Here is a 26,106-nt window from a genome sequence, read left to right on the forward strand (position 1 = left end):
TTTAATCGCCTGTCTGAAATTGTATCTAAGATACAGGAAAAATCCAACAATTATTTGTTAGTAACTTATATAGGAAAAAAGAATGAAGAGGATCTGTATTTGGGAAGGAATTTTTGTTCTGTAGATTTTACTCATAAATGGCCTGTGATTCTCTAGCACCTCTCTCTAAATATCCTTTCCTTTACCCTAGATGGATTGCCTTTTTTGTTTATTTAAAGGAGAGCTTTATTGATAGTTTGTTTTTATCATTACCTAGATATCTTGTATATCTTTATACGAATATAAAGATAAACAAGTTATCTTTACATATCTTGTATATCTTTCCTCCTCCTAGAGCCAACCCTGTAAAAAAGAATTTTTTTGGAAGGAAAAAAAAAAGAAAATATAAAGAGGCAGAAAAAGGACACTTAGCAAATAGATGAATATTTCATACAGTATTGAGAGATAGGACATCATGATTCATTTATAATTGTGCCAAGATTTGTTAATTCACTTTTTCCCTTGTAGGGGTTCCCCACGAAGACCCCCTCCTCACATCTTGGAGCAAGTGAAAGGTCTTAATCAGTCCCTCCGTCTGGGTCACCTCTTATGTAGGAGCCGAAATCCAGACTTCCTCCTTGACATCATCCAAAGGCAGGTACGTGAACAGAGATTCTGAAGTTTATGGGTAGATGGCTACAAGAATATTCAAGTCACTTTAATTTTATGGATGTAGAAGGTAATAGAGGATTTGGTTCAATCATTTTCAGTCAAAATTTAAAGAATTAAGAGAGCTCTGTGATATTATTTTTTTCTGTTCAACTGTAGTCATTGAGTCATCCTATGTACTTAGAAAAATCTTGTTTCTTTTTAATATTTATTTCTTACCAAATGTACTATTTTATATGACTTTAACTTAACTCTGTAAGCCTCCTTTCTGACAGAGAGAGAGAGAGAAAGAAAGTATATGTTCATGTTCTGCAGGGAGAAGACAATAAATCCTTTTGTTAATATTTTTCCCTTTTCTATTCACAGGCCTCCTCCCAGTCCATGCCCTGGTTAGCAGACCTGGTTCAATCCAGCGAGGGCTCCTTGGATGTGTTGCCGGTACAGTGTCTGTGTGAGTTCCTGCTTCATGATGCTGCCGATGATGCCACCTCAGGGGAGGAAGAGGAGGAGGGAGAGAGCAAAGAGCAGAGGGCCAAGAAACGCCAGGTCAGTGCTCCCTCAGGCAGGAGCTCAGCTCTGAACCGAGCCACTCCACTCCAATCTCATCAGAAGCAACCTCTCCTGTCTCTGCAGAGACAGCAGAAGCAGCGACAGCTGCTTGGACGCTTGCAGGACTTGCTGCTAGGCCCCAAAGCTGATGAACAGACCACCTGTGAGGTGCTGGACTACTTTCTGCGGCGCCTTAGTTCCTCCCAAGTGGCTTCCAGGGTATTAGCCATGAAGGTAAAGCTCACATGAGAACACTAATTGGGAAAGGAATTTGTGTTCTTCAGAACATGTTACCCTGTCCTCTAGCAACATTAAGCCTTTGACTTTCTATTTAATAGCATGCTAGGAAGTTATCCAAGATACAATAGCATGATTGCTATAGTTGATAGTACAGTAGAGTTCTCTATAATGAAGTCTTGTAAAAGCGTACTAAGAAATTAAGAGCCAGCCTTTATAGGGGTGATATCATTAGTAAGATGAGAAAGGAAAAGGGAAAATGTAAACTTTTAAAAATCCTCTTGTCTTATAAATCTTGTATATATCCCACACTAGTAGTTTGATAGAGAATAGTTTTTTTCCCCTAAAATTTTTTCCATAGGTTTACAGAAAAATTGTGGCACAAATTTCTTTTTCCCCAGAATCCTATTTGGGAATTTCATGTCATGCTCCTGGGTTGTTAGAAAAGCCTTGTATCTGGCTAAAGACCAGACCCTCCTGGACTCTCAGTTGTAATTCTCTTATTTATATACTTGCAGGGATTATCATTGGTGTTGTCAGAAGGTGGGCTTCGTGATGGAGAGGAGAAAGACCATCCCATGGAAGAAGACTCAGGTGACTCAGAAATGCTTCAGGGATACCAGTGGCTATTAAGAGATCTGCCAAGATTACCATTGTTTGACAGTGTCAGAAACACAACTGCTTTGGCTCTGCAGCAGGTAAGAGTATGCAGAGGCATGTCAGGGGAAGAAACATGCTATTTACTCTTGAAATTGTGATGGTGCCTAGAGAAAATAGCAGTAACTGTTGTTAAGGGATTAAGTTTCTCTTTTCACCTGATAGTTTCAAGGAAATCCTCTCTCATTCTAGGCTATCCATATGGAAACGGACCCTCAGACCATTAGTGCCTACCTCGTGTATCTTTCCCAGCATGCCCCAGTGGAGGAGCAGGGACAACACAATGATCTTGCTTTGGTGAGAAGAGATTGGAATCAGATTTTTGTTGTATGTAGGAACCTGCCAGAGCTTCCATAAGGTTGGCCTTGCTTTCAGGGTCAACTTGCATGCCATGGTGAGGCAATAGAGGAGGGACACTAGTGGAGGGAAACTTGGAACAAAACTGATCCTTCACAATATATGGTATGATGAATGTTTTAGCTTCATGGGTGTTGGGTTCTGGACATGAGACCCCATCCCAAAAGATGATCTTATATCCTGTATCAGTGCCAGCTGGTTGTAGAGTCATAGGTCTGTTGTTGGAAGAGATCTCAGAGGCCATTATATTGAATTTGGGATCAGTTGGAAACCCTTGAGTGGCCTGAACTATTTTGCCATGTTACACAGAGCCTCACTATTTAAGGTTCTTTTCTTCTTTTCCCATCAAGTCTTTTGTAACTGGTTATATAATTTTGGGCAAATCCCTTATCTCTGGGTCTCAGATTTTTCACTAAAAGTCCTTGGGCCAGCATATAACTAACTTTCATAGTTCTGACAATGATATGTGTAATGTTAAAACTTCATCTCATCCCTCTTACCTTCCTTTTCCAAAATTACTTTTACAATTGCCATAAGTTAGTGTGCAAAACAAGTTAAGTGTTGTATCTGTTAAAACAAGGATTCTGATAAAGCCTTTGGCAATCTGGCGAAAACTCTAGAAAAGTTCATGGGGGCTAGGTTAAGAACCTTTGTGCTAAAGTCCTTTTATCCCTTTGTGTGGCATCCCTGCTCTCAGTGATCTTTTAGATTCCTTTAGTTTAATCAGACACTCATTTGAACATGTAGAAATACCCATGAGGGATGCAACAGAGGTGGGGAAACCTTCTATACTAATGAGACTGGACTGGGAGGGAGAATTCTCAGAGCTGCAAGATCAAGCAGGCTGACCTGCATGCAGGGGAAAGATTGGACAGTCACTCTCTCTTTTTTTTTTTAAATATATTTTATTTGATCATTTCCAAGCATTATTCGTTAAAGACATAAATCATTTTCTTTTCCTCCCCCCCACCCCCCATAGCCGACACATAAGTCCACTGGGCATTAGATGTTTTCTTGATTTGAACCCATTGCTTTGTTGATAATATTTGCATTAGAGTGTTCATTTAGAGTCTATCCTCTGTCATGTCCCCTCAACCTCTGTATTCAGGCAGTTGCTTTTTCTCGGTGTTTCCACTCCCATAGTTTATCCTTTGCTTATGAATGGTGTTTTTTTCTCCTGGATCCCTGCAAGTTGTTCAGGGACATTACACCGCCACTAATGGAGAAGTCCATTACGTTCGATTATACCACAGTGTATTAGTCTCTGTGTACAATGTTCTCCTGGTTCTGCTCCTCTCGCTCTGCATCACTTCCTGGAGGTTGTTCCAGTCTCCATGGAACTCCTCCACTTTATTATTCCTTTTAGCACAATAGTATTCCATCACCAACATATACCACAGTTTGTTCAGCCATTCCCCAATTGATGGGCATCCCCTCGTTTTCCAGTTTTGGGCCACCACAAAGAGCGCAGCTATGAATATTTTTGTACAAGTCTTTGTGTCCATTATCTCTTTGGGGTACAGACCCAGCAGTGCTATGGCTGGGTCAAAGGGTAGATATTCTTTTGTCGCCCTTTGGGCATAGTTCCAAATTGCCCTCCAGAATGGTTGGATCAGTTCACAACTCCACCAGCAATGAATTAATGTCCCTGCTTTGCCACATCCCCTCCAGCATTCATTACTTCCCTTTGCTGTCATGTTAGCCAATCTGCTAGGTGTGAGGTGATACCTCAGAGTTGTTTTTATTTGCATCTCTCTGATTATAAGAGATTTAGAACACTTCTTCATGTGCTTGTTAATAGTTTTGATTTCTTTATCTGAGAACTGCCTATCCATTTCCCTTGCCCATTTATCAATTGGAGAATGGCTTGATTTTTTGTACAATTGATTTAGCTCATTATAAATATGAGTGATTAAACCTTTGTCAGAGGTTTCTATGAAGATTTTTTCCCAATTTATTGTTTCCCTTCTGATTTTAGTTACATTGGTTTTGTTTGTACAAAAGCTTTTTAGTTTGATGTAGTCAAAATTATTTATTTTACATTTTGTGATTCTTTCTATATCTTGCTTGGTTTTAAAGCCTTTCCCCTCCCAAAGGTCTGACATGTATACTATTCTGTGTTTACCCAATTTACTTATGGTTTCCTTCTTTATGTTTAAGTCACTCACCCATTTTGAATTTATCTTGGTGTAGGGTGTGAGGTGTTGATCTATTCCTAGTCTCTCCCACACTGTCTTCCAATTTTCCCAGCAGTTTTTCTCGAATAGTGGGTTTTTGTCCCAAAAGCTGGGATCTTTGGGTTTATCGTATACTGTCTTGGTGAGGTCGCTTTCCCCCAGTCTATTCCACTGATCTTCCTTTCTGTTTCTTAGCCAGTACCAAATTGTTTTGATGACTGCTGCTTTGTAATATAGTTTTAGGTCAGGGACTGCAAGGCCCCCATCATATGTGTTTTTTTTCATTATTTCCCTGGATATCCTTGATCTTTTGTTCTTCCAAATGAACTTTGTTATGGTTTTTTCTAAATCAGTGAAGAAGTATTTTGGTAGTTCAATGGGTATGGCACTAAATAGATAAATAAGTTTGGGTAGGATGGTCATTTTTATTATATTGGCTCGTCCTATCCATGAGCAGTTAATGTTTTTCCATTTGTTCAAGTCTAGTTTTAGTTGTGTGGCGATGGACAGTCACTCTCAAGGAGAATTGGCAACATTGTTTCTCTCCCCCAGGATGTGGCCCGGCTAATTGTTGAGCGCTCCACCATCATGTCCCACCTCTTTTCAAAACTTTCCTACAGCGCAGAGTCTGATGCAGTACTAGTGGCTTTGCTCTCTATCTTCTCACGTTATGTGAGGCGGATGCGCAAGAGCAAAGAGGGGGAAGAGGTCTATAGCTGGGTAAGTGCATAGTTTCTTGTAGCTTTGTTCTTTCATCTTTTTTTTTTTTAAACCCTCACCTTCCATCTTGGAATCAATACTATGCATTGGTTCCAAGGCAGAAGAGTGGTAAGGGCTAGGCAATGGGAGTCAAGTGACTGGCCCAGGGTCACACAGCTAGAAAGTGTCTGAGGTCAGATTTGAGCCTAGGACCTCCCATCTCTAGGCCTGGCTCTTAATCCACTGAGCCACCCAGCTGCCCCCTGTTCCTTCATCTTAACACTGAAAGCATAGAATGGGGATGGGCCAACTGCTTCTCCTTTGGTCACTTGACTTCACCTTTACACCCTCTAGTCAGAGTCCCAGGACCAGGTCTTTCTTCGATGGACCAGTGGAGAAACAGCCACTATGCATATACTTGTAGTCCATGCTATGGTCATTCTCCTGACACTGGGACCTCCACAAGGTGAGTTGTGAGCTCTTGAGCTGTGCTTCCTGCTTAGATCCATGAAAAGAGGCAGAATAGGATTCTAGAACCCTTAATACCATTTTTTGAATAGTTAAGATAGTGTTCCCCACCCCCATCTAGAAAAGTGGAGTTCATGAATCATTTTATTTATTTATTTATGACTCGTTTTAATCATGTCTACTTGTCAACTTTATTTCTTTTGAAATTTGACTGTTTTCAGTCTATACTATTGTCTTCCATCATTTTTGCTTATAAATTACTGGAGATGCTCTCCTGAGTCCTGGATTTTTTTCTTTTCTTTTCTTTTTTTGCTTTTTAAACCCATACCTTCCTTCTTAGAATCAATACCATGTATTGGCTCTAAGGCAGAAGAGCTGTAAGAGTTGGGCATTGTCTGAGGCCAGGTTTGAACTCAGGACCTCCCATATCAGAACCTGTCTCTCAAACCTCTGAGCTACCTACCTGCCCACTGAATTTTTTCTTCATTGACCAAAGAGGTGGATCTGGCATCCCTGCTCTGATTTTGCTTTTACTCTATGGTTAAACTAGGAGATAGAAAATGGAATCATGTGCCTAGAGTCTAAAAGAAACCATGTAATGGGTATAAAAGAAATAGAAGCAGTTCTGTTTTTCCAGTACCAGTGTAAATATTGAACTATATTTAATAATTGACTTAAACCACAATGCTTATTTTGTTATGATCTCTTTTAAAGCTGGAGATGTCGAGTTCCATGCTTTACTGGACATCTGGTTCCCAGAGAAAAAGCCCTTGCCAACTGCTTTCCTTGTGGATACATCTGAGGAAGCCCTGCTACTTCCTGACTGGCTGAAGCTTCGAATGATCCGCTCAGAAGTACCTCGCCTGGTGGATGCTGGTAAGTCAGACTCTGTTCCAGCCTTGGACTCAGGAGCTTTTTACTGGAAAGAGTAGATAACACAGAGTTTCCGGGTATTAAACCTTGGACTCATTTGTGCTCTTGAACCCTTCCTAGTTGTTTAAGTCTAAAAGAAGAGGAGGATGAGAGGCCAAGGAGCCCTTAGTACTTTATCTTCTAGAGAATACATGTTTAGTTTATGAGTATGAATTTAACACTTGTTGGACTATTCCTAGGAGTTTTTTCCCCTATCTTAAGAATAGTGAATAAAGCTTTTGCTCTGTTGGACAATTGTTTCCAAGATCTGTTTTCCTTTTTTTTTTTTAAGTTCTTAGATTGAGTTCTTTGGGATCTTGTGCCCTTAGAGCAATTCTTAGTATTATTGTTATAGGCATGTTTTATGTTTTCTTTGATTAGTGATTTAGAATATTTCACAGAAAGGCTTAGCTACTGTTGGAGTCAAAATGCAGATCAAAGCATATGATTTTTCACTTTAGTTTATTTATTTGGCTTTTTATTTTGGGGTTTTGGTTTCATATGATTATTTTCTTATAAAAATAAAAAATATTGACATATATTTTGCATGATAATGCATATATAATCCAGATCAAATTACTTGACAACTCCAGGAAGGGGGAGGGAAAGGAGACAATTTGGATCATATAATTAGAAAATTTATGTGGAAATTTGTTATTACATATAATTGGTAAAATAAAATATCTTTAAAAAATAATATTTCATAGAATCTGAGAGTTGAAAAGGGATTTCAGAGTGTCATCTAGACTAAACCATTTCTGAGTAGGGCAACAGACACAGTCTTCATTTATGCCCTGTAGTGTCAGGGAACTTACCACATCATGAGAAAGCCCATTCCTTATTAGGATCACTCTAATTATTAGGAAGATATTCCTTATATCAAGCCAACATCTTCTCTTTGTAACTTGGTCTTTGTTCTACCCTCTGGGGCTAAAGAATATGGTCTGTTGTGCCCCCCCCCCCCTTTTTAATATGACAGCCTTTCACATATTTGAATATAGCACATTTCCCCTATATCTTTTCTTCAGGAGTAACATCCTCCATTCTTTCAACCCAAACCTAACATGGTGTTGAATCCCTCCACCATCCTTGTCACTCTGCTTTGGACTTGCTGCAGTTTTGGAAGGGAGTGAGCATGGTGAGAGTTATGGGAATTTTAGGATCAAATATGGGTAATGACCAGTGGAAGCCTTGCAGACATAGATGATTGAAAATTTTGGTAAATTCATTAGTTATTTTTTGACCCTATAGAAGCCACAACTGACATTCTCAAAAATGATGTTCAAAAAACCAAAACAACCAAAGTAAGATCCTACCCCAAAGGGAAGTTAAAAAAAAAAAAAGCTAACTTCATTTAAAATATTACTCTAAGGGCTCTAGAGCCAAAAGCAAGCCTATAGCCTAAAAGGATACATATGGTACAAGTCATAGTGACTGGGAAGGGAAGAAAGGAACAAGCATTTATATAGCCTCTACTGTGTCCCAGACACTGTGTGAAGCATTTTACAATTTGAGGGTAGGGGAACCAGGCAAAAATAAATGAAAAATTAATATCAGGTATTCTTTTTTTTTTAACCCTCACCTTCCATCTTGGAATCAATACTGTGTATTGGTTCCAAGGCAGAAGAGTGGGAAGGGCTAGCCCAGGGTCACACAGCTGGGAAGTGTCTGAGGCCAGATTTTAATCTAGAACCTCCCATCTCTAGGCCTGGCTCTCAATCCACTGAGCCACCCGGCTGCCCCCCAACATCAGGTATTCTTGGAGAGAATAGGACCCACAAAAAGGTATCATGTAGCCCACAGGGTCTGTATGAAGAAGAAAGTTTGGCTTTGTGTTTATGAGAGGAATTAAGTCCCAGGTTTATGCCTTGCTCCTGGCATGGAAGTGAGCCTGGATTCTTTGGAGCTGTGCCAAGAAAGCATAAGCTTTGACAGAATCCATTACCCTTAAAAATGCTTTGAGAATGGCCCTCAGCAGTTGAGCATCTTCTAAGGAACTGGCCTAGATAAGTTTGGAGAGGTTCATCAACTGAAGATTGGCCAATAGATGATAAATTATTTTAGCTATAGAACTCATGAAATGATCTACTAAGACATGGAAAGGTTGCATCTCAATGAAATCACAGACCTTTTAAGGCTTTGAAGTATTTGGATTTAGCCCTTGCTGCCACAGTAAGCTTTCTTCTCCCTTTTCCCCTCCCTGTGTGAATCATTGCGCAGTTGCTTCCAGTCACCAGAGGCAGGAGAGGTTGGGCTATATATAATACAGTTCTGGCTACAGGCAAAAACTCCCCCAAATTCCTCTCCTGCCCTTACTTATACCCCATCCCAGTCACCTAGTTCTGCTCAAGCCTTCACCCTCCTCTGCTGTTTGCTTAGTGAACCTGTTGATTCTAGCCTTACAGGACTTGGAGCCTCAGCAGCTGCTTCTCTTTGTTCAGTCTTTTGGAATTCCTGTCTCCAGCATGAGTAAACTCCTGCAGTACTTGGACCAGGCTGTGTCTCATGATCCCCAGACCCTGGAGCAAAACATCATGGACAAGAGTAAGAGCTGTTTCACCTACATCTTATAACCCAACCAGAGAATCAGTCAGTCAGTTCAATTTCCCTACCATGCACTGAATGATGAACAATGCACTGGGCAGCCAAAGCCCTTATGGAGCATATGGTCTAGCTGGGGAGACAACTTACATGAAGCAGTTAGTGAATAATTAAGTGCTACTTCCTACCTGTGTGACCCTGGGTAAGTCACTTAACCCCAAATGCATAACCCTTACCACTCTTGGAATCAATGCTTAATATTGATTTGAAGGCAAAAGGTAAGGCTTTTAAAAAATAACAATACTTAAGTATGTGGCACTGGCTCTAAGTACAATAGGTGTTCCAAAAAAAGGAGCAGAGAGATCTGGAGTAGTCAGGCAAGGTTTGCAGAAGGAGAATCTGGTCTCTGGAGCTGAAGTTGCTATTATGATACCAGATTGCCAGCTTCATTGGTCCAGCTGTCAGGTGGGCCAGACAGGTTAATGAGTAACCTACTCTTGGGACAAAAGCTGTTGTTATCAGTGTGCTGTGTTTGTTATACTCTCCTACCAGCTGAGGCTTTGCTGAAGGAACATCTCATAGCTCAGTTTCCAAAGACTCTTTTTTTTTAACCCCTCATCCTCTGACTGATAATCAATACCGAAACCCTAGAGCAGTAAGGGTTAGGCAGTAGGAGTTAAGTGACTTGCCTGGGGTCACACAGTTAGGATGTGTCTGAGATCAGATTTGAACCCAGGACCTTCTGACGCAGGCTTGGTGTTCTATCCACTATGCTACCTAGTTGCTCTAGGATCCAGAAGTCTTAAAGAACTTTTGGTGAACATTGTTGGAAACCAGCTTTAGAGTGACTCTTCCAGCCTGTGAGAAAAGGCTGTGCTTCATGCTTGTACATTTATGTTGCTGATATATTGCTTTGCAGATTATATGGCTCATCTGGTGGAAGTTCAGCATGAAAGAGGAGCCACAGGAGGCCAGACCTTCCACTCTCTGCTCACTGCCTCTCTGCCTTCTCGACGAGGTAAGAGTTCAACATATGCCTCAAGCCTTTCCCTATATTAACAGGACAATTCAGTTTTCTAAGCCTCGTATGAACATCTTAAATGTGACTTTTTATAGCTGTTCCCCTTGTTACCTTGTATTCTTGAACTGGCATTCTTGTTCCCTGTTTAATCTCTATCCCTTGAGTATCTATCACATGTACCCTGATTCAGGCCAGGACAAATACATGGATTACTAAGGGGTTTTATTTAAGGCTCTGGAGTGGAACCTGAATGTGATCCTCCATTTTTGGCCATCCTTTGTCTAATTCATGTTTATGTGGGCTTTCATGGTTACAAAGGATTTTCACATTTGATATCTCGTGGGAACTTTATAAAAATTTTGTGAGGTAGGTAGTATAAATATTTATCTCCATTTATAGGTGAGACTTAAAAGAGAGGAGCTAAAGTAATTTGCCCAAGGTCACACAGCTCTGACTCTAATCTCAGTGTTCTTTTCATTATGCTTTTGTTTTCAAAAGATTTCCTCCATCCTTGGAAGCTGATTGTCTTTTGAACCTCTTTGTTTTTATCTTCCTCCAGACAGTACAGAGGCACCCAAACCAAAAACCAGTCCAGAGCATTCACAGGGCCAGGGAAGGATTCGAGCCATATCTCAGATCCGGGTCCTGGGCCCTGAGGACGACTTGGCCAGCATGTTCCTTCAGGTATTGTGATTAGATCAAAGAGAGGAGCAAAAGCCCCTCCTCTTCAGAGAGAGAGAGAGAGAGAGGGCTTATAAATATTTTGTCCTCTGACTCTTTCTAGGATTCTGTTCTACTGCATAAATCTGAGTCCTAATTTTCTTAAAGTTAAGAAGCCATGTTCATAATGTAGAATCAGATTCCAAGCCTGCCAAGTAATTGTTACTTCTTAACATGTTCAAAACAGAACTCAGTATTTTTCCTTCAAACCCTCCCCCCTCCTATCTTCCCTGTTGCTAGAGTGGGCAACTTTATTCTCCTAGTTGCTCAACCTAGAAGTCATTCTGGACCCCTTACTATCTCTCACCTTCCCATATTCAAACTGTTGCCAAGGCTCATTGATTTCATCTTTGCAACAACTCTCAGATATGCCCCCTTCTCTTTTCTGACATTGCCAACCCTTTAGTACAGGCCTTCATCACCTCATGTCTTGATTACCACAAAAGCCTGCTGGTGGGTCTGCCTGTGTCAAGGCTCTTCCTACTTCAACCCATCTTCCATTCAGCCACTAAAGTGATTTTCCTAAAGCATAGATCTGATCAGGTCACCTCCCTCCCAAAAAACACTCAATAAACTCCAATGACTTCCTATCTCTTTCTATGAGCAAATACAAAAATGTTCTCTTTGGCATTCAAAGTCCATCATAATCTACCCCCTCCTTTTTCATCCTGCTTTTCAACACTTGTTGTTCCATCCAGTGACACTAGCTTCTTGTCTGTTCCATGAATAAGACATTCTGGAAGTTCTCTCTGTCATTCTCCTCCTTTTCTCTACCTCCTGGCATCCTTGGCTTCCTTTAAGTCCCAGTTAAAATCCCACCTTCAACAGGAAGTCTTCCCCAACCCATCTTAATTCTAGTGTCTTCCCTTCATTATTTCTTATTTATGTATATAGCTTGTTTTCATATATTTGTTTGCATATTATTTCACATTAAATTGTGAGCTTGCTGTGGATAAGAACTGTCCTTTGCCTAGCCAGTGCCTGGCATATAGTAAGTGCATAGAAAATATATATGTTTACAAATTAACTGACCCCTTGGGAAGACTAGATTAATTTTGGAAACAAGCTGTCACCATTTATTTACAGGGAACTGCTCTTGGTCAAATGTGTTTAATTGACTGAAGACTCCCTAAAAAAGCAACAAAAAGACATTTTTCCTTTTCCTCACCTCCAGTGGGTGAGGTAGGCTTGCTCTTCTCCTTGTAGCCAAGTCTGTGTTGTCACCAGGCCTGTGGTACTGAATGAGTATCATCAGATTGTTTCTGGGATCCAACAGGACACACACTTTTGCTTTTTTCCAAATTGGAGAATTTATTGGATCAGTACTATTTGAGTTGGAATCTTTTTAGCTATAAATCTTTATATAAGTGTCAGGGCCAGCTCTTTAGGGTTCTGACATTGGTTCAGTCACAGAGCTGTGAGCAACAGGATGTGCTCATCGTTTTTGTCATGTACTAGCTTAGAAGGCCTGTATTTATTGAGGTCACAATCACAGATCTTCACAGTGGGAAGGGATGTTCACTGTTCCTAGTCCAACCTGTTACTGAACAGAGACCTGTTCTCCAGCATTCCTGAGAAGTTCCATGTGACCTTTGGAGGAAGACCTCTAGTGACAGAGAGCATATGACTTCCTGAGGTAGTGTGTTCCACTTTTAGAAATTATTAGGATGTTTTTCTTCATATTCGGTCTCCATTTGCTTCTTGGCTTCCTCTGTCCATTGCTTCTAGTTCTGGCCTCTGACTTGCAAGGCAAATCTTTATTCCCTGAGGAGAATGTACTTTTATTGAAGGCAGGGACTATTTTTGTTTTCTGTTTATCACTAGCCTAGGACAGCATTTCTGTATAGTAGACATTTAATAAATGTTGAATAAAATTGCATTTGGCAGCTCTTCACTTATTTGAAGTCCACTCCATTCCCTTCCTAAATCTTCTCTTCTTGAGGTTGAGCATCCTCAGTTTCTTCAACCAGTCTTCATATGACATGATCTCAAGTGCCTTTACCATACTGATAACCTTCCTCTGCACCCTCTAGCTTATCACTGTACTTCAAGAACTTTGGCAGCCAGAAGTCAACACTGTTCCAGGTATTGTCAGTCTAAAGTAGATGAGGAAGAGCTTGTCACCTCCCTAGACTGACACTGAGCCTCTCAATGTAATATAAGATTACGCTAGCTTTTGAGGTTATCATCGTCTTCTTTGGGTCTCTATTGAGTTTATAAATCTCCTGATCTTTTGGGAGACCTATCTGTTCTTTCCAGACCAGGCTATACTCCGTTATGCATCCTTTATTACCTTGCTCTTCCATCTTATATTCACATCTTTTTAAATTCTGAGTTTGTTGGCAAGTTCTTTGTGCTTTAGCATCAGTCTTTTTATTAGAAGTGTTTCACTTTGTGTCTTCAGAATTTCATTTTTTAAGAAGTTTTCACCTCTCTTAGATTGACTTCCTCAGGAGAATGCCAGTCCATATAATCTTGTAAGTCTTCCTACAAAATTTTAATTAATTAAGAATATTTTTCCATGGTTACATGATTCATATCCCCCCTTAGGCAATAAGCAGTTCAACTGCATTTTACATATATCATTGATCAAGACCTATTTTCATTATATGTCCTTTTTCTAAACCCTTTTAAATCTTTTCCTTAATCTTTAGTACATGTCAGATTGTTCTAAAATTCCTCTTCCCATAATTACCCCCATCAATCATTCCTCTTCCTTTTTGGTGAGAAAGCAGACCCATATTATCTTTAAAGGATCATTAGTACAGGAAATTATTAGTTGCTATGTTTTGGACAGAGAAGGAGAACTCTAGTCTTTGTGCTAGGTTTGTGATCAATAGTCTTCATTCATTATCTCTTTCTTTGTGTTGATGTACAATATACTCCAGTGACAGTTTTGCTTCTGTTTTTGCCTCTTTTGATAGTTGCTCATTGCTCTCCACTGTGCTTCCCTTATTTGGCTCCTGTATTTCTTTATAAGAATTGTTCATAATATAATACTATTCTGTTCCTCTTGTCCCTTTTTATCTTTTCTATTCTTTTTGAATAAGTTATATCCTTGTAGTCATATTCTAGCTATGGACCTCATTTCACCAAGTCTTAGTGAAGCCTGTGAGGCCAGTTTGCTTCTTTTTCTTAGTAGCTCTGATTCACCTTGCTTATTACTCATATTTTGTATTTTCATATGCACATGTACTCTTTTGGAGGTAGAGTGAGTTCATAGAGTTGGATGAGCTTAAGCTCATGAATGAATGTTCATAGGCAGCCAGAACTAGGTGAAGGGGTTATATCAAATGCTTAGTGTGAATGAGGGAGTTCAATTCTCATGCTAGAACATCTCCCAATCTCCTTGATATGCTGAGGGAAAGAAGTGTTTCCTAGCTTTGTGGATATTCTCATCCTAAAACTTCTCTTTCCCCTTTTTTCCTATCCCAGCTCTTTACACTAAATCCTGATCCTCGATGGCAGAATTCAAACCCCCGACCTATCTCCTTGGCCCTTCAGCAAGCCTTGGGGCAGGAATTGGCAAAGGTACGCCAGGGAAACCCTCAAGTGACAGGCATAGCAGTTCGCCTCTTGCAGGCTGTGTCAGCACTGTTGAATTCCCCACACAGTGGGCCCTTGGTGATATCAATGCATCGGAACCACTTCATCTCTTGCCCTTTGATGCGACAACTGTACCAATACCAGGTAAGCATTTCTGATTTCAGCAAGTGTTATTTAAGCTCCTGTGACAATACAAAATAATACTTGGTCCTGGGGATAGAAAGATGAGAAACATCATGACTTGTGGAACTTAAAATCTAGCTAGGCTGATGTGACATACATAGATAACTATAGTTGAAGTTAGGAAATTATTAAGTGCACTTTGTTGTTGAATCATTTCTGTCATGTCCAACTCTTTGTGACCCCATTTGGGGTTTTCTTGGCAAAGATCCTAGAGTGGTTTGCATTTTCCTTCTCCAATTTGTTATACAGATGAGGAAACTGAGGCAAACAGGGTTAAGTGCCTCATTCAGGTTCACACAGCTAGTAAGTGTCTGAGACCAGATTTGAACTCCAGAAGTTGTCTTCCTGACTTCAGAACTAGTACCCTATCCACTGCACCATATAGCTGCCCTGATTAAGTGCTTAGAAAGGACAAACAGTGATGTAAGAGATTCATAATGGGAAGGTTCACTTCTAACTAGGATCAATGAAGGCTTTGTGGAAGGAGGCTACAAAGGGAAAGGAAGGGTCAGGTGATGTTGGGTGTCAAGACACCGAAGGGGAAAAAGGGCAGGATTGAAATAAGCGAAAAGTGAATAGTAGTCAGTGTGGTTGAAGTACAGGGTACATGGAAAAGAATTCCTGAAATAAAGTTGCACAAGAAAGGAGAGGAAGTTGATCCAATTTAGGGGGGCTAGCTTAGAAAATCATCCAGTATTTATTCCAACTTTTATCATTCTGTAGCTTTATGAAGTAACAGTTGTTGACATTTTTAGGGGATGCATCATATAGTTTTTAGGAAAATCAGCAGAGTAAGGTCATAAGAGTATAAAAAGGTGTTAGCCACAAGTTTTTAGTGCAAAAACCAATGTAAAAAATGGATTATTGACTGGAAATTTGGTTCAGAGTCATTGTGGACTCTGCCTTCTTCCTCACTTAATTTCATCTTTGGTGACTGCCTCAGTCACCAAATTCAGTTGATTCTACAACTGAGTCATCTCTTATATTGTTTGTTCCCTCTGCCCCTTACACTAGTGTCAGGCCTTCATTACCTCTTACTTGAATCATTTCAGTTACCTCCTGAGCTATCTCTCTGCCTCTAATTTCTTCACTTCCCAGTCTATTCTACCTACTACTGCTAATTTAATCTTCTTATTGAATAGGTCATGTCACTCCTCTGTCCAAATCTGGGACTCTCCATTACCTATTGGATAAAGTGTGTTTTTTATGCTAGGCTGATGTTCAAAGACATTTGACTTCAGACTATTTTTCTTGCCTTATCCTTGATTCTTCTACAATCTTTGATTCTTCAGTCTACAATCCAGAAAAACTGTTATTGACCATTTCATTGCTGTTGCTTGCCTTTTCTTATCTCCATAACTTTGCTCACATGGTTCCCAATACCCAAATTCCCTCCCTACAGATGTCTAGCCATTGACATTCTTTCCATTTTTCACAGCCATTCCTAAAAGCTTTCAACAACCTTTTAATGATCATCTGGTGTAGTTCCCTTTTATGTAGATGAGAAAGCTGAGACCCAGAGAGATGAAATCATAATCACAAAGGTGACTATGTGACTGAATTGGGATTCCAACCCAGGTCCTGACTCTAAATACCAAGAGCTTATCATATTTGAATTTGTATTATAAAATATTAGTGCATATGCCTTATCTTCCCTATTAGGTTATAGTTTCCTTAAAGGTGAGGAGCATTTTTTGTTGAGCTCCTTCCTTCTAGGAAGTGTCTGAGGTCAGATTTGAACCTAGGACCTCCTGTCTCTAGGCCTGGTTCTCAATCTACTGAGCCACCTAGCTGCTTCCTTTACAGTACCTTATTGTAAGTTTTGGGTTAATAAGCATTTCTGAATTTCTAAACTTTTTCTGTGTTGTCTGCTGGCCTTTGTATGTTGTTGGTGACTTCCACAAAACTCCTTAAAAATTCCCATTTCTTATGCCTACCCATGGCATATTGAAACCATGTTGGGGGAAGTTGAGATGTTCAAGGGATGCCTGTATAATTTTGAGCAAGGGCTTGGGTAGTGGCAGTACTTTTGTTCTCATTTAAAAAAAAATAGGATGTTGTTATAGGATAATGGGTAGACACAGTGACTATACCATTTTATACACTAATTACAAGACATTATGGCCTTGTCTCTGTGGTTGGGATAGCTTTGTTGGTATCTGGTGCTATTGGTTATACTCCTAATTCCTGGTCCTTCACCTGCCTACAGCGTTGTGTTCCACAGGACACCACCTTCTCTTCACTGTTCTTCAAAGTCCTCATGCAGATGCTACAGTGGCTGGAAAATCCTGCAGTGGAAGAAGGCCCTCTTCAGGCCCAGCTCAAATTGTTTGCTGCCCAGTACTCTTCACGACATAGGATCAGTGATGGTATAAGGGCCCAGGAGGAGCAAAGTATGGGGCAGAAAATATCTCTGATGTGATTTTTTTTCCCTGTTTTTTTTTCTCCCTACCTTATATGGAGGAAATAATTTTTCTCATTAGGTAAAGGGAATTTGTCAAAGCATGTGTGGTCTACAGTCTTTTGAAATGGCATTAATAAGGATGTGACTGAATGATTTTGTAATTTAAGAGTATAGAGTATGACAGAGTTTCCTTTAGAGCTGGTCTCCTTGGCTGGGGGATAAAGAGCCAGTGTGATATAGAGGGGACATCTCTTGAGTGCAGACAACATAGTTGTAGTAACTCCCCCTTGGGGAATTCCCCTGAATGGAATGGACTGTCAAGAGTGAATGGTGGTAGCCACAACCAGTCTTAAGGAGTAGGGGGTGGGGAGATAATGGGGATGGAATTTCCTACCTGTGGCTGGAGTGATAATGCTGAGAAATTTTCTTGCAGTGCGAGGTGGATTCTTGCACCTGGCTGAAACATTGGCTTTCCACCGGGATTCTGATGTGATAGGCTCCACAGTTCGTGCCATCATTGCCACCCTGAAGTCGGGGGAAAAATTCAACGTGGAGCCTGAACTTATTGGCAAAGGTACAGTCTTATGATTTTCAGGGAGTGCCAGGTGTCTTAAGACTCCCTTGCAGAAGGAATCCTTCAGTTATTGGGGATGGGAACATATTCCAAGCTGGTCCTGAAATGGGGGGCAGGGTAAGCCCATATCCTTCATTGTGCTTTTTGGTTTTTAATTAGCTATATCTCTCCCTACTCCAAGGAGAATGTACTGTCCCAATAATGAGCAGGTGACATTTTTTTGACAATTTTAGAAGCAGCCTATTACAGTGAGTAGACTGAGGAGTCAAGAAGATCATGAGTTTAAGTTCTGTGCCTGATACTGTTCAGTCACTTAAACTCTTGATGTCCCAAGCAGCTTTCTAAGGCTATAATTTGTGGTGCAGATGCTAATGTGTATTGGCAGAGGAAGTTTCCTCATTAGGCATTCCTTCTACTAATGAAATCCCAGACCCCAATACACATACTAATACATACACATATGTGTATAGGAACATGCGTATATGTATGCATATGTAGGCATATATATTGTGTTATATAGCTTGAAGTTATAAAGTACTTTATATAAATGACCTCAAATCCTGTGCCACATAGGCATCCTTATCCTTATTTTATAGATGAAATTGGTTCAGAGAGGTTTAACTTGCTTTTAATTCAACAAATATTTAATAAACACTCACATAAGTAAGGAGTTAGTAAATGCTCAGTTGCAGTTTTTGTAAGGTGATCCTGATATTGAAAAAACTCATTATAATTTAATGTTATATTGTTATTACATATTATAGAGTTGTAATTCTGTTGTTATAATTATAATATGTTACTATGTGATAACATTTGAAAGATTTTGAGGAGAGGTACCATAAAATTGAGAGGAATAATTGGCCCAAGAAAAAGGAAAGAACACAGAGAATACAAATTATAAGCCAGTGAGCTTTAATTCCTGGTAAATTTCCCAAAAAGAGCATTAAAGAGATAAGTGAACAAATAGATGGGTAGCTAGGTGGCTAAATGGATAGTGCAGCAGGCTTGGAGTTAGGAAGACTTCTCTTCCTGAGTTCAAATCTGGCCTTAGTCTCTTATTAGCTGTGTGACTTTAGGCAAATTACTCATCTTTATTTGCCTCATTTTCCTCATCTGTAAAATGAACTGGAGAAGGAACTGGCATGCTGCTCCAGTATTTTTGCCAAGAAAACTCCAAATGGGGTCACAAAGAGTGAGACACAATTGAAAAAACAGTTAAGCAACAAAAAGAGCAAATAGATAAGGAAGTAATTACAAAGGATCAGCAAGAACAGCTCTTGCCAGAATAATCTCACTTCCTCTTTTAACAGAGTTACTAAACTAGTAGATTCTGGAATGCCATAGCTAGTTTTTATAGATTTTAGCAATGAATTAAATAAAATTTCTTATACCAGTCCTATGGGAAAATTGGAGACCTACAGCCTAACAGATAGCACAGTCCAGACTCAGAAGGCTATGAAGAAGTACTATGGGTAGTGAATAGTTCTGTGGCAAGAGCTCGCTAGACTGGTGCCTTGGGAATCAGTCCTTGGCCTGGGGCTGTTTAACACTTTTAGCAATGACTTGGATAAATCTTAAATGGCATGCTTCTCAGTCAGGATCCCAAAAGATCTTGACATGCTTTAGTGTCAAATAAGATTCTGTAGGAATAAATGTAAAGTCTTATTCTTAGAGGCAAAAAATTAACATCATTGGTAGAGATTGGGGAGGCACTTTAAATGGCAGTTTATGGGAAAAAGATCCCAGGTTTTAGTGGAATGCAAGATCAGTGTGAGTCAGCAGTCAGTCACCTCCAAAAGCCAATCATCTTGAGCTATAAAAAGAGGCAAGTTTCCAGGATGATAGTCTCTTTGTATTTTGCCCTAGTCATTCATATCAGGAATATTTTCTTCAGTTCTGGGTTTGAGAAGGAAATTGATGTTGAATAGTGTCCAGAGGAGAGCAGCCAGGATAGTAAAGAGCCCCGATTTAATGAGGTATTGGATAGATTTTAAGAATGGGTGTCTTTAGCCTGGATAAGAGGAGATTCAGTGGGGAGGATATGGGGGGCACATGCTGAGGGATGAGGAAGGATGCTGAGACCCTCAACATAATAATTTTCTTCAAATATTTGAAGGGCTATCATGTGAAAGGAAGATTAGCCTTGTTCATGTTGGCCCCAACCGGCAGAACCAGAAGGAAATTTCAGAGACAAGCAAAGGCTTCTTAACAATCAGTTGCCCAAATGTGGAAAGAGTAGTCTCTGAAGGCAGGAGGTTCCTTCTCATTGGAGACCATTAAGAAAAAACTCTAGGGGGCAACTGGGTGGCTCAGTGGATTGAGAGCCAGGTCTAGAGATGAGAGGTCCTAAATCAAATCTGGCTTCAGACACTTCTAGCTGTGTGACCTTTGGCAAGTCACAACTCCCACTGCTTAGTCCTTACTTCTTTTCTGCCTTAGAACCAAAACAGTATTGATTCTAAGATGGAAGATAAGGGCTTTAAAAAGAAAAAAAAGAAGAAACTAGATGCTGACTTTTCAAATATGTTATAGTAGGGATTATTTTAAGGCACAGATTGACCCAGGTGCCTGCTGAGGTCCCTTCCAACAAAACTTTTATGGTTCTGTGTTATTTAAGGCATTGTGCCAGGTGACTTAAATGTATGAATACAAAATAAAAAACAGTTCCTCCCCTCAAGGAACTTTTATTCTAATAGGAGGAACCAACATGTTCACAAATAAATATAATTGGAGGAAGGCGAAATTCTTCACAGTTAGGGTGATAAGGCCGATTTTTCTCATGGGAGCTGGCATCTGGCACTGGAGATGAATCTTGAAGAAAACTAGGTAATCTAAGAGGTGGAGAACAATCTATTACAGGTATGGGGGCAACCTGTGCAAAGACCCAGAGGTAGAAGATAGCACATGGAGTTCTAGGAATAGTATCCAATTTGGTTAGAATTGAGAGTATATTAAAGAGAATCATAGGAATTAAGTGTTGTGACAAGGAAATTACTTTAAAAGACTGATATATACTAATTTAAGGTCGCTGAGGAATTCAGCTATGTAATTCCTAAATGAAAACTCAAGTCAGCAGTCAACCTTTTATGGAGTTTAATTACAAACAGGAGGAAGAAAGGTATTATAGATAGAGAGAGAGAGGGAGAGAGAAAGGGGAGAGAAGGGAATAGGGCTTAAATACCCCTTCTGTTTAGGCTGGGCCAAAAGGCCCAAGCCCTTAGATAGCTGAGGCAAAGAAAAGAGATCAGTCCCTATCACTCACGTGACCAAAATGGAGAAACAGTCTCAGGGGCCTCCACCTCCAGCTTCCTTCAGAGCAAGCTTCTCAGAGCACAGCCTCTCAGAGCACAACCTCTCCAACTAACACTCAGTCCTCAGACCCTGCTATCTTTAAGGAAACCATCCAAGTTCCCTCCCCTCAGTTCTCACATCTACCAATCACTGTCCATGTTTTCCTTGTGTCAATGGTGGCTCTAGCTTAACCCAGGACCGCCCAGAGGTCTGTGGCTTTGCACATGTCTGTTGAAGGTCATATTCTCAAATAATTAAATCTTGATCCTTTGCTACAGCCCTTCCTAAATCCTGTTACCCTGAGTAGGGTGGAGATTGGAATAATTAAATTTTGATCTATGCTGCAGCCCTTTCCATTGTTCAGCAAAAGGTTTCTGTCATAAAGTAATCTTAAGAAGGGAGGAGGAGGAACCTCCCTTGCCAATGGGGTTCACATTCCAATAGACTATCAGTAAGAAATTTTCCAAATATGAAATTTCCCAATGGTGAAATTTCCAACATTTATAAGTCTAAGAAATTTTAAGGTTTACAGTGTTTAAATTTTAAATTAACTTTAATATATTAATTAACATATCTTTAGTTACTTTTAAAAGCTAATTAGCAGAATTTTTTAGATGCCATCTTCAAGAGTTTGTATTTTGTCCTAGAGGCAATAGGTAACACCTGAAAATTTTTTGTGCAGAGGAGTGACATGGTTGGTCATAGATCTTAGGAATATCTACTTGGCTACTGTGGAGAGGATGGATTGGAAAGGAAGAAAATAAAAACAGGGAGTATGATTATAAGGATGTTGCAGCAATCCAAGGAAGAGGTGATTAAGGCCTGCCTTCAGGCAGTTGTCCTCTTACGTGGGAAGGAGGAGATGGATTTGAGATGTTGTTGAGGTAAAGTTTCACCAGACTTGGCAACTGATTAGTGATGAGAAAGAGGGAGAAATCAGGAATGTGGGTGACTACAAGGATGCTGAGACCCTCAACCCAAAAATTGGTAAGTTTAGAGAAGGAATGGATTTGGAGCAAGCTTTGTGATTTAGGGTTGGAGTTCCGGAGATAGAAAAGGACCAAATAGAGGAACTGGGAAGTCATGTGTTTGGATTTTCTCTTTGAACTGGGAAGGTAAGAGGATAGAGAGGAGTGGAGTAGGGGGTACAGGATGGAGTGATACCCATGTTTGGGCGTGATAGCAAAGATGTAGATCCTTTGATTAGAGAGTTGAAGAATTAGAAGAAAGTATCATGGAAGCCAGGGAAGGAGGGAGTAGCCAGGGTGAGGGACTCCAAGTGTCAGAGGCTGAAGATAGTGATCGTAAGTAAGTTAAACTGTGTTAAACAAGAGCTAGGAGATGTTGAAACTTGAGGAAAGAAAATGTGGAGTATCTGCTCTGGAGGATGAAAAGCCTGTGACGTCTCATTGAGGGCCCAGTTGAGATTATGAGACATCAGTTTGTGGTGCCTTTGGGTCCAAGGAGAAAAGGAGGATGATGGGGCTTGCCTGCGTTTGATAAGACATGCAGTGATAGGGCATAGCTGTAAAGAGAGTCAAGGGCAGGGGGTGGTGTAGTTGAACGGATCAGCCATAGACTCAACAGTAAAGAGAGGACAGTAATACCAAAGCACAGGCACTGAGTAAACAGGGAGAAGCAGAGGGACTGGAAGGTGCAGGGAAGAATAGATTTCGGAGTGAGGCTGAGGTAAATGCATCTGAGAGGAGGGACTGGGAATTAAACCATGGGAATACAATTGGGGATGTTAAGACCTAGTGAAGTCCCTGCATTTGAATGTATGGGGGAGAAGGGAAATGGGGCAGAAAAAGGGAAACAGAGACAGATTGGGAATCCTGGAGAAAAGATGGAGAATAACTTGGAGATCAGTAGATGAATGGATGGTGAGAAGTGTCTCTAGCCTGGCATGGAGAAGGCCCTTAATAAATGTTGATTGGTTGGTTGATTCAGGCAAATGGAGTATTCCTCAAAAGGGGAGAGTTGAGTTGCCAAGTGAATGATGGCAATGGGATAATCCTCTTGACCCAGCATATTAGTGGGGCGTGAGAGAAGGAACAACCATTAATGAAGAGGTTGGTGAGGAATACATTGTCTTCAGGAAGGAGCGAGATTTCCTGGCATGCAATAGCATGAGTGCAAGAAGAGTTCTAGGATGAAGGAAATTTAGCAAAAGAACTGTAGTTCTAAGAATACAATAGGAGGAGGCATAGCAGTAAACAATAGGATTGAGGTGAGTAGAGATAAGAGAGTAAGGAATTGTTAGTGGGGGGAGAAGGACATCCCACTTTGGCTGAATTATAATGAGAGGAAGACGCAGGAGTTTGCTAGTCATAGGATGGGGAAGTGTCAGTTGACTGGGGCTCAAATGAGTCAGAAATCTGGGTGAGCAAATAACATGTTTGGGTTCTCAGGAGTCTGACTGAATTTAGTCTATGTGCCATTTGGTTCCATCATCCTAAGGTGAAATGAGATACTATAGATCCTGAAATCCTTACTCATAGAATATATACTTATTGCCTGATTGGGCCTGGTGTCTGAGGTCCAGTCATTAGGAGGCCTGGAGTCTGGGGTGTTCAATGAATACAGAGAACTGAGACATTATTGCTTATTTCTGATAGTTTAGTGTATATGGGTATGTAGTACCTGTACATCTGGTGGCAAAGAGAGATTTTGGTTTGAGAAGGTCTCTAAATTCAATCCATGGATGCTTTTTGGCCAGAGAGAGCTATAGCATTATTTTTTTTTTTAGATGGTTTGGTGACTCACACCAGAGTTTCTTCTGTAAGTGGCAATAGTCTTCAGGCTAAGGGAACCATTAGAGGTTATTCGTCTGAAATCCCTCTTTCCTATGTCCTCTTATGGAGAAAGGAGAAGTATTCCTGGGGCTTTGAAGTCATCTTTGGGACATACTTCTCCTTTCTCCGTCAATAGACAGAGAGTACAAAAACACTCCTACTCAGGTGCTGGGTGGTCACGGAATGACATTGGACAGTGGTAGCTGACACATAAGCCATGTCAGGAACTAGAGTATTCTTAGTTACCACTCAAGAATGCCACTTCCATTTCTGGCTCAGCAAGAGCAAGGAATCTGTCTCCTTTGGTGTTTATCTTCAATGCCTAGGACAATATTCTGTACCTAGGAGGTACTTAATAAATGGTTATTGAATGAATTGCCCATTGTCACAGTCATCTAGTAAGCAGTGAAGCCAGAACTTGAACCCAGGTGTTCTGACTATTAAGCTTAATGTTTTCTCTACTATACTATCCTGTCTCTCAAGGAGCGAGAAGTCCCAGGGCTACAAAAAAGAAAAGCAGATGAATCCTTACAGAAAAGTAAAAGTTTATCAGCATATTTGTGTTTCAATGGAAATTCCCTAACTTTGCAACATATGTTTGAAAAAGAGCAATATCATAAAATAAAAATTCCTAACTCTTTTTCTAACAAAAATGGTTATTCACTGGTTGGGTAATTTACAATTTGGAATGGTCTATTAAGCATTAGAAACTTAATTGGCCATGAGGGAATGGTTTATATTAAAGCTACCCATTCCTGTTCTTTAGCCCTCTGAGAAAGCTAGCCATGTTTTCTCCAAAGGTCTGTTGAAATGTGATGCTGTTGGTTGCTAACATTTCTGATTGTATTTTTTCTTTAATATTTCTAGTCCTTCAAGGTCTGATTGAAACGAGATCTCCCTACCTCGAGGAGTTCCTGGCCATCCTCTTCTCAACTACCCCAGAAACTACCTCCAAGTTTCCTTCCACTAAGCCTATTGCTGTTGTAAGTTCCTTGCTACTTCAGGAAAGAGAGGATGCCTCAGGGAAAAAGGAATTAGATAGCTGCAGGTGAGTTATGGGAAGGGGAAAACATTAATCCTCTCTAAACCTCTCTGGTTCTAGCAGTACCTTCTATGACACTAGGATTATTTTGTCTTCCCCAGTGTCACTGAAACTGCCTGGCTTGGTCCATCCTCAGGACTTCTGATTGACTGGCTTGAGATGCTGGATCCTGAAGTGATCAACAGCTGTCCTGATCTCCAACAGAGGCTCCTTTTCTCTTGGAATAAGGTTTGAGACCCTGCCTCAGAATGAGCTTAAATCTAGGAAGATCTCATTTCTTTTTGAAGGTTATTAACAGAAGCATGTGAAAGGACTTTATTATCATACATATACACAGAAAGGAGGAGTAGGGTGGATTTCTCGAAGGAAAAAAGGGTTTTGTATTTTCAACTAATTAGGAACTTAATATCTGACCCTGTTTTTCCCATTTATAGCATTTATTTCCTGTGTGGTTTCCTGCTATCTATTGTAAATCCTTCAGTCTTCATTTCTGAATGGGCAGCAAGATGAGAGGAATTGATTTTGATTTTCCTCTGATAAAGGCATATTAAACATTCCTACAGTATGTACTAGGTTATCTTTTGAGAAAACTCCACTGATCTTACTGATAGTATTTTTCCCCCCAGTTCATGTTTATTTGTATTTTTCCCCCCAGTTCATGTTTATTTGTCCTCTTTTTGAAGAGTTATCAAAGAAAACAGTTTGTTTCTTGCTTCATATTCAGTGTAGCCACAGAATGTTCTTATAAATTGGCTTTGTTTTCCAGTGTTAAGACTGACTAGTAAATGCTTTTTCTGGATTTTCTTTCTCCACAGTCCAAAAATCATTCTGGCTCTCAGATGCTGTCTTTCCGTCCTTACCTCTTGGCTCTCCTTACCCACCAGTCTAATTGGAGTACACTTCATCAGTGTATCCACATCCTACTTTGCAAAAACCGGGAGCAAAGGTGAGTTGAGCACTCTTTGTATATCCGTGGAAACCTGGGTGTATGACTTTATCTCATCAGTGCAGATGCTCTCATCCTTAAATGAATTTTGCCCCTTCCTTATTGGAACCTGAGACATATTGCTAACAGAGTAATTTGTATCATCACAGTAGATGTGGCTTCCGTATACCTTTTTGTTGACAAAGCCTTATAGATTCTTTGGGGTCGAATGTTTGTCAATAAGTAGAAGACCCGACTTCATCAATGAAAAGATGGCACATGATCTTGTTCTAAGTGTAGCATATTGTGTATGCCATCTACAGAATATGGCTAGCAGACCCAGTAGGAGTATAGTTGTGG

General features: G+C 40.2%; 1 protein-coding gene across 3 annotated transcripts in view; it reads left to right on the plus strand.

Annotated features, from left to right (window-relative positions):
• Nucleotides 1-26,106, plus strand: part of INTS1 (integrator complex subunit 1) — a 60,141-nt gene that overhangs the window by 22,084 nt on the left and 11,951 nt on the right. For 2 of the 3 annotated variants that reach the window (XM_016423911.2, XM_016423913.2), the window contains exons 20-36: nt 508-637; nt 1,015-1,194; nt 1,282-1,431; nt 1,953-2,132; nt 2,284-2,388; nt 5,178-5,345; nt 5,679-5,790; nt 6,507-6,668; nt 9,102-9,248; nt 10,165-10,263; nt 10,826-10,950; nt 14,422-14,676; nt 16,925-17,108; nt 17,553-17,693; nt 24,647-24,827; nt 24,923-25,049; nt 25,637-25,767. In XM_016423911.2, coding sequence (XP_016279397.2) covers nt 508-637; nt 1,015-1,194; nt 1,282-1,431; nt 1,953-2,132; nt 2,284-2,388; nt 5,178-5,345; nt 5,679-5,790; nt 6,507-6,668; nt 9,102-9,248; nt 10,165-10,263; nt 10,826-10,950; nt 14,422-14,676; nt 16,925-17,108; nt 17,553-17,693; nt 24,647-24,827; nt 24,923-25,049; nt 25,637-25,767 — 2,577 coding nt within the window. The remainder of the gene's footprint in view (nt 1-507; nt 638-1,014; nt 1,195-1,281; nt 1,432-1,952; nt 2,133-2,283; nt 2,389-5,177; nt 5,346-5,678; nt 5,791-6,506; nt 6,669-9,101; nt 9,249-10,164; nt 10,264-10,825; nt 10,951-14,421; nt 14,677-16,924; nt 17,109-17,552; nt 17,694-24,646; nt 24,828-24,922; nt 25,050-25,636; nt 25,768-26,106) is intronic. The other variant, XM_007498319.2, reaches the window with a different exon arrangement.

Source organism: Monodelphis domestica, chromosome 7, assembly GCF_027887165.1.
Source record: "Monodelphis domestica isolate mMonDom1 chromosome 7, mMonDom1.pri, whole genome shotgun sequence".
Classification (NCBI taxonomy): domain Eukaryota; kingdom Metazoa; phylum Chordata; class Mammalia; order Didelphimorphia; family Didelphidae; genus Monodelphis; species Monodelphis domestica.